This window comes from Tachysurus vachellii, chromosome 25 (genome assembly GCF_030014155.1).
Source record: "Tachysurus vachellii isolate PV-2020 chromosome 25, HZAU_Pvac_v1, whole genome shotgun sequence".
Lineage (NCBI taxonomy): Eukaryota > Metazoa > Chordata > Actinopteri > Siluriformes > Bagridae > Tachysurus > Tachysurus vachellii.
Window position 1 is genome coordinate 8,673,080 of NC_083484.1, and position 8,454 is coordinate 8,681,533.

Genomic DNA, 8,454 nt, shown 5'->3' on the forward strand with positions numbered 1-8,454 from the left:
TGCCTTTTCCACCATTAATGTGATATTGTAACCAACAAAACTCAAATGAAACAACATTTAAGGTAAAGAAAATACAATTAAATAGAGTCTACAATATTAGCTAGCATGTTGGGATTTGCAAATTTTATTCCTTTCAAAAATGTTTTAAATCTATCAAATTCAGCCCCATATCATGATATCACCATGCTTCATTGTGGGTATCAAGTTCTTCGGGAGATACACTGCCTTGTTTTTGCTCCAAACATATAAAATTATGCCACATGATTTGGGGTGATTTAGGCCGGATTGTCCTGGATATTTTTATTATGAGATTGGTCCTGTTCTACCCAAAAACCTAGACATGTGGAGAATATGAGAGAGAACAAGCAGAGAGCAACCATTCTCTTGGTCTTGTCTTTTTATAAATATTTGAGGAACATTCTGTTCTTGGCATTGTTACTGGGGTGCCTCATCTTCTCCACTTGGTGATGATGATCTACATGGTGTTTGTGGGAGTTTATATTTTTTTAATCTTTTAGATGGGTGCCAATACTTTTTGGAGTAAGTATATAAATGCGGTGCCAAATATTTTAAAGTTCAGCAAATAGACAGGATGCCAATACTGGTATTCTTTGTGTTTGCAGTGGTCCGTGATTGCATGGAAGGGGCTCTTGGACCCCTTAAGTCAGTGTCACCATTCCTTTAGCATGGCCTTGATGGCCAGTAACTCCTGGTTCTCCACATCATAGTTGGTTTCTGTGCAGGTCAGCTTCTGTGAGAAGAATGCACAGTGGAAAAGCTTACTGGGTTTTACATGGCATTGTGAAAGGACAGCCCCTATTACACAACTAGATGCCTCCACCTCTGCAATGATTGGGGTCAGGGTGTCTCTGTTTGAGGTACTGTTTTAGGTGCAGTTTGTACTCCACACCGGTTTCTTGGGCTGTTGCATCTTAGGGCCACCATACTATTTTCCCATCTAGCTGAAAGAGTCTACAGATGATTACCATGGCATATAAGGTTGGTGCAAAACCAGCACAACATCCATTTTATTCCTAATCATATTTTCAACATTAACTTTATTTTAAAATGTAATTACGTATTAAGTAAGCTGCCAATTATCTAAGTAAACAGGGTGAAAAACAGTCCAAAAATCCAAAACGCAAAAGAAGCTTTGATCTGGCATTACTGTTTTGCATTTCAAAACTCTGATGGCTGTGTGGGTGTTGATCTCAAAGTGAACCCATGAACCACTGTCTACTACAGTTTTCACTGATTTTGGGTCAGATTTATTAGGAATGTTAATATAAAATTTTTGTTTTTGATAATCCATGATCAGTGCTCTTTTCAGGATGTGTCATAATCACCTAACATGAAAACCAAAGCCAGATATTGTGGCTTATTGAGTTGGTGGAAAAAGTGGATAATTTCACTATACGTATATAGATAGATAGATAGATAGATAGATAGATAGATAGATAGATAGATAGATAGATATGTGTGTGTGTGTGTGTGTGAGAGTGTATTGTACAAATTAAAAGGCTACAGTGGGGGCAGAGCTTTTTCTTACAAATCCCCACAGTTATGGAACAGCCTTCCTGATCATGTGTCAGTCAGTGTGCTCAAAACAAAGTACATCCTGAAGAGCAGAGATAACTCCTGCTGGCCAGGTTTTCACCTGCTGCAGAACCACATTTCAAGCATTTGATTAGCGGTTTGTATGCTGGAATGAGCATAACAGAGATGTGTTTGAGTAGCCCAGGTGTTGGTGAGGCTCCACATGGTACACACTAGGGATGTTTGTTTAAACAAGATCCAGCACATTTATAAAGTGCCTCCTTAGCATTTTAGCCATGGGAGGAATGTACACAGTGGTGTATTTCCATGGTAAATAAAAAGGTCTGTATCTAAGGGTCAAAAACTCTACTGGCATTTAACAGTAGTTAGAAAGCACAGAGTGCTTGCACCATTCCATGTTTATCTTGACACACAAGCAGACACAGTCTTACCACAAGAGTTGAATTTCTGTCGGCATGAAACATGTTGAGCACTAACCGAATGCCGGTGTCCAGAAGAAGATACCTTTATTTGTCACATATAGAAAATAACAGAACAATGGCATTCCTTTCTTTGCATATGCCAGCTTAGGAAGTCAGAGCAGTTTCAAAGGGTCCAAAAGGTCCAATAATGGGAATGATTGGGGTTGAACCCCTGAATGCCCAGGCAACAACTCAGAAACTTTCAGAGACACCAGTGGATGTGTCTTTGGCCATAAAAGTAGTAGTTCTGGCTAGATATTTGCACAAGAATTTCTTCCCATTTTCTGTCTAACAAATTAAGTTCTTTTTGAGAAAACAAAACAAACAAAAACAAACAAAAAAAAATTTGTATGAAAAAGTGTTGATTGGTCTATTCCAAAGCTTAGATTTCAGGTTACAGTATAAAAGAACCATAAGAAAAAAAAATCCTTATATGTAATTCTTAAATTACTTATTTTATTTGACTTAAATTAGAATGGATTGCAATCAGCAGCTGCTAAATTTAAACCCTATTGTGTAAAACTGATTGAAAACTGATTAAAATCCAGAATGTTGACAATCCCAGTCGGCTAAATGCAAAATCATCCATAATAGATCTAATCTTAATAAATGTTCTGCACAAGCACTCAACTGCTTCTATATTTTTAAATGACAACACTGACAACTGTCTGAAACACAAAGATTCCTAAACCTAAGCCATGCATAATAACCAAGCATGATATTTAAAATTTCTCAGAACAAGGTTTTTTTTTCATGATTTGTGTAATCTAAAGGTACACAAGCTAAAGCTAAAAGGTACAGGGTTAAGGTCTAGAAAATTGTATGACCCACTCCTGTCTTGTCCAATTTGAATGCAACCTGGCATGGTGAAAAGCCAGGAAAACAGGTCTAAATTCAGATTGAACTGATTTCAGGTGACTGTGGAACACCTGCATGGTTGCAATCAGAAAAACTAAAGGTAAGCATTTTCTTATACAAACATCAAAAAATGTAAACAATTCATCAATTTTTTTTTGGAAAACTATAAATTCATTAAGTGAAATACAGTTACTAATAAAGTAGAAATACTTGGTTGTTTCAATATTAGATTGTTCTAGCTTTTTGATTTACTTAATGGTGCTTATGTGAACCCCAAAGTGTTCAGTCAGATGCTTTTGTGTTTAGTTAATCTTTGAATTTTTCACAGTTGCAACCTCTAATGTGTGCAGAGCCCTCAAACTTTGAAAACTCAAACAATTGAAAGGTGGTCAGTAAACCAGCAAGGGGGAATGCTGGGAAGCCTGGCCAAGAGAAGAAGTAAACTGGAATATATCACTTAAATAAATAAAACATCCTTGTATTTCCTCTGAATAAAAAACATGTATTGCACCGCTACATAAACTATCCACTAATAATTATTCTATTATGTACATCTCATACATGTTTTTATACAGTTGATCTGACTGATTTGTAATTGTTGTCTGGATCTAGTTTGATAACGTGAAGACTGCAGCTCACTATCTAAAGAACATTTTTAGGTTTCTTATGCACTAACAAACAAAGGAAAAGGTGCACTGCATCGTAGAAAGCAATAAAATATGCAGTACATGAGATTCACTCGTGGCTTTTCCCACATTTTGTAGTGTTACAAGCTATACCTGAGTGTGACTAAGGTAAAACAACATTCATTAGTGAAGCAACCACTGTATGATTGTCTTTCTGTGAGATTAAAATGCTATTAATTTTCTAAGAAATATAAGAGAGAGAAAAATAATTTAAAGTGCTTCTGAGTACAAAAGTGAAAATACTAGAAACTGCTTTTACTCGACACCAGCAGGCACAGCAAACCAGACCACAGTATGCAAATCTTGAGAAGCCAATCCAAGCAGAACAACAGTCTTGTAAAAGCTTGCCAAAATCAAGTAAGTGGTCATGTGACTCAGTTCACAGTGAGATGTTTTATAACAAGGTAACAGTATACAAATGAAAAACTCCATATCAGTCTCTTAGTGCTTAACACTTCAGCAAAATTAAGACTGGCAAGAGTTTACCTTAATTAGAAATTGTAAGTACATCAATTTAAATGGTTCTTATTTCATTCAAGTTAACTCCCTGTTAGGCATTCATTCATATGTGTAATAGGATTGCAATACTTAAACTGAAAACTGGACAATGAATATGTTTGTAGTTTTAAAATGTCTGGAAATCCCAAATCAACATTAATATAAGAATATTAATGTTTGTAACTCTATATTCTTGATCTGCAGGGAAGCAAATGTTGCATATTTTAATATATTTATGGTGAACTAATTTGTATGCAAATCCTTATTAGAAAAAATGGATTATGAAGATTTATCAACATTGGATCCTTTTTCGGCACATTATGTGAGTATTTTCATTATACATACAGTTTTGCATTTTGCATTTTATGTTATATGATGATTAGTAGCATTACATGTACGGTGATTATAAACAACCAAGCAAACAAATAGTACTGAATATGCATTGAATATCCATATCTGTTATTGACTTTGTTTCAAATGCTTTGTATTCTTGTTTTCTTGTGAATACACATAGGGTTGTGTAACTATATATATTTTATTATATACCAGGTTCTAATAGGCATCAAATTGCAATATTGTAATTACCATAAAAACATGGCTTTTTCCACTGTCAACCATATCTATATTTCAGTTTAACACCTGTGTCAGTGCATGGAGTCACTCTATTTTTGATGTGTATGACACACTTCTAGGTCGTTTCAGAAGGAGGATGTGGTGCTCTAGTGTGGTTTTGCTGCTAGAGACACAGAACACCTGCACATGTGCTGAGCGACTAAGCATGTTTTGGAAAGTTAATCTTTACAGCTGCCTAGGTTGATGCAAAACATGTCTTAGGGAGTCTCTTATTCTAAAGCAGTGCAGGGCAGCTGTTACACACAAAAGCAAAAAAGACAGGAAATAAGTTTGCAGAACAAACGGTACCATGTCAAACTTTAAATGCATTAGAGAGGAGAAAAAACAGTACTACAGAAGTTCCTGGTATCCAAATTACTGGATTTTCTATGTCAGTCTACAGTAGTATACCAAATGCTACTCATTGCCATTATTAAAAAAATAAAACTAATACTAAGACGTAATACTTATCCTCTTACACTGTTTTCCAGTTAGAGTTGTATATAAAATGGTATAGAGTGTGGTTTTGCAGTAATTTGTCACCTATTTATTTTCAGGAGACTAATGTTACAACAGACAATGAAGGAGACTATTTGCCACCAGACAGTGGCATTTGTGAAAAAAGTTGGGTAAGAGAGTTCCGTGGCTCATACGAACCCCCTCTTTACTGGATCATCTTTGCAGTGGGAGCTGTAGGAAATTTACTTGTTGTATGGATCTACACTACAGTACGAAACCGACTTAAAACAATGACAGATGTCTACTTGCTAAACCTGGCAGTAGCTGATCTGCTCTTCCTGGGCACACTCCCATTTTGGGCCACAGACGCTGCCCAGGGCTGGGTGTTTAGTGTCAATGTCTGCAAGGGAGTCTGTGCTGTCTACAAGATCAATTTCTTTGCTAGTATGCTACTACTTACTTGCATTAGTGTGGACCGCTACATAGCGATTGTCCGTGTAACACAGGCACACAACTTTAAAAACAAGAGAATGTTCTGCAGTAAGTTGGCCTGCCTGTTTGTGTGGCTGCTCTCCTGTCTTTTGTCTCTCCCTGAGTTTCTTTTTGCTAAGGTGAGAACAAGCCAGCAAGATGAAGCCTTTTGCAGTCTGGTTTATCCCTCTGAAAACAAAAACCTTACCAAAGTTTTGGTGTTGTGCCTGCAGATCACAGTAGGCTTCTGTGTACCTCTATTGGTAATGGTTGCATGCTATTCTGTGATCATCCGCTCCCTGATACAGGCTCGCAACTTTGAGAAGCACAAAGCACTAAGGGTCATCTTGGCTGTGGTGGGAGCCTTTGTCCTCTCTCAGTTGCCGTACAATGGCCATTTGGTTGTAGAGGCAACACAAGCATATAACATGACCATGACAGTGTGTGATGATGTAAAGACCTTTGATGTGGCTGGGCAGGTTGTGAAAAGTCTAGCTTACACACATTGTTGCCTGAACCCTATCCTGTATGCTTTCATTGGGGTGCGTATTCGTAAGGATCTACTCCATCTGTGCCAGTGCCTGACCTCAGGACTTGGTGGCATTAACAAAGTGTCAGTTCCCAAGAGACCATCTGTTATGTCTGACACAGAAACCACACCAGCACTGTCTTTGTAGAAAATTATTAACCAATTACCTTGTCCAGTTACTTCCACTTAAAAGCATATGTATCACACACCAGTTGATAATTGTTAATAGTGACTTCTTTGTCTTTCTACTCAAATATCAACTGGAATTTTGAACCCATATGGACAGTGACTACAAGCATATAAGGTGACAAATACACAATCCTCAAATTCTCCAAGAGAAATTCTGCAAGAATGGACCTTCTGAAATACAAACCTTGACTATGTTCAATGCTTGATTAATACTACTCAACACACTATTGTTCTTGTTCAGTGTCCGTTGATATGGAGTTTTTGAAATTAACAAATGGTTCTAGCATGATCATGGTTTATTTTGTGTTTAATTTGTTATTTTTTCTGTTATGTTTTCTTAGTAATTATAAGCATGCTGCCTAGATTTGTTTTATTTTTTCCAGTGGAATAAGCTTTTTTCCTCCTCTTTTGGTTGATCCTTATATTTGTCTAAAAAATTGTATAGAATTTTCTACTTTCAAATAAAGCATATTTCAAGAAGTCTGTGAATTTATATGAAGAGTAATGAATTGTAGACTGTATTAATGCCACTTTTCAAATAATGACTAATAAATAACATCTACTAATCATAGATTAATGCAAAGTAATACCACATTACCTGTCTATTCTCTTTTATTCAATGCCCAGCTATTCATAGAAAATGCATTCATATTTCATCTCTGACATGATTAAGCCATATGGTGTATAAAACTCTGGTAATGTATTTTTCTTTTTTTGTGATGAGAGAGAAGTGTCAGCAAATAACTCTTGTCAATTATGAAGCTGTTTCCTGAGTTGTTATTTTAAAAAAATATAATTATTATTATTATTTTTAAATAATTTAAATATTGAAAATAGAGTTTTAATTTGGCACTGCAATTCTATAGTCAGTGTTATGTTTGTTTTCTGTCTGTTGTGTTAAATAAAGGTATAAACAGTGCAATGATGTTTTTGAGGTTTGTATGCTTCTGTACCTGATTCCTACAGGTAAGACTACAGTTTGTTCTCTCTCTCCCATTTTCTTTCATCTCTCACTACAGGAAGCTGTCAATCAAGCTGTTCCCTATGCTCTACAGAGCATGCTGATTTTTTCATTGGTGCTCTGGTTCTCTATAGTATATAAAAGAAAAGTGAAACACGTGCATAGAATTACTTAAAGAATCTGAGAACTCTGTCCTCATCTGCACTCAATTCAACGAAATACATTTTAAATAGAGTCTGTTGTTTTGTCACTAAGATCCATGAACATACAAAGCAAACACCACATCTTATATTAATAAACTATATATAATATTGGCAACTGATTCTTATGGGGTTTATGTCTGTTTATATCTGGTCTATGGTTTTATTTATTTCACCTTCTTTTACACTGGTTATTTTATTTATTATTTATTGATTTATATATATATATATCTGGAAACCAAAGACAAGGACTCAGCAGAAACACACGCAAGACAACTGGTATAAATAGGGCAGGCATTATTGAAACACAAGGAACATGTGTGCAAAGGCAGGAACGGATTAAGGAAAGGGAAGGGCTAACACACGTGAACACAACAAAACAAAGGCACATGGTATAAGACAAACAAAGCCAGCCAGAATGTCCCCTAGTTTTCAGGCAGGGAATAGTCAAAGCCATTCCTGACAGTTGACTTCACTACAGGGCTATGATTACTCTCACTCATTTATTCATTCATTCGTGAAAAAAATAGTAATAAGCAGCCACATCAAGCATGAGATAAAAGCATTGATTGGAATTAATGATTAGTTGATTATTGAATTATGCAATGACAATTTATTTATTAAATATGTAATTAGGTAATGAAATTAAACAATTAAAATTATATAAGAATTAATTACATGAAAATTCTCTATTTCCACAAATAGAGGAAAGTGAGCTAAACCTCATTAATAGTATCAGCAAAAACATCTCTCAGAGTTTCAGGAATGTTCCACATTCATTATTAGAAATTCCATATTTTTATCAGACAGATGAAACGATTTGAGGAGTATGTGTAACAATTTACCAAACAAAATAAAAAGGGAAGCTGTCAGAAATCACAGGGATAAAAGCAGACCCTAATGCAGATATACAAAATAAAAACAGATTTTATTAACAAAAACAAAATACACAACAAAAACCACAACAACTGAA

The 8,454-nt window shown here is 35.6% G+C and overlaps 1 protein-coding gene across 2 annotated transcripts; it reads left to right on the forward strand.

Moving 5' to 3' along the window:
* Positions 1–3,771: 3,771 nt before the first annotated feature.
* ccr9b (chemokine (C-C motif) receptor 9b) lies at positions 3,772–7,088 on the forward strand. Of its 2 annotated transcripts, none has more exons than XM_060862249.1 (3): positions 3,772–3,919; positions 4,330–4,382; positions 5,230–7,088. In XM_060862249.1, the coding sequence occupies exons 2-3, from the start codon at positions 4,335–4,337 to the stop codon at positions 6,277–6,279; spliced, it is 1,098 nt and encodes a 365-aa protein (XP_060718232.1). In that variant the 5' UTR covers positions 3,772–3,919; positions 4,330–4,334; the 3' UTR covers positions 6,280–7,088. The 2 variants fall into 2 exon arrangements, with proteins under 2 accessions (XP_060718232.1, XP_060718231.1); XM_060862248.1 differs by lacking the exon at positions 3,772–3,919 and adding an exon at positions 3,951–4,062.
* Positions 7,089–8,454: the final 1,366 nt, after the last annotated feature.

Coding starts and splice junctions, on each gene's coding strand:
- ccr9b (XM_060862249.1), top strand. CDS start 4,335: ATGGATTATGAAGATTTATCAACATTGGATCCTTTTTCGGCACATTAT. Junction 4,383..5,229: donor ATCCTTTTTCGGCACATTAT/GTGAGTATTTTC, acceptor ATTTATTTTCAG/GAGACTAATGTTACAACAGA.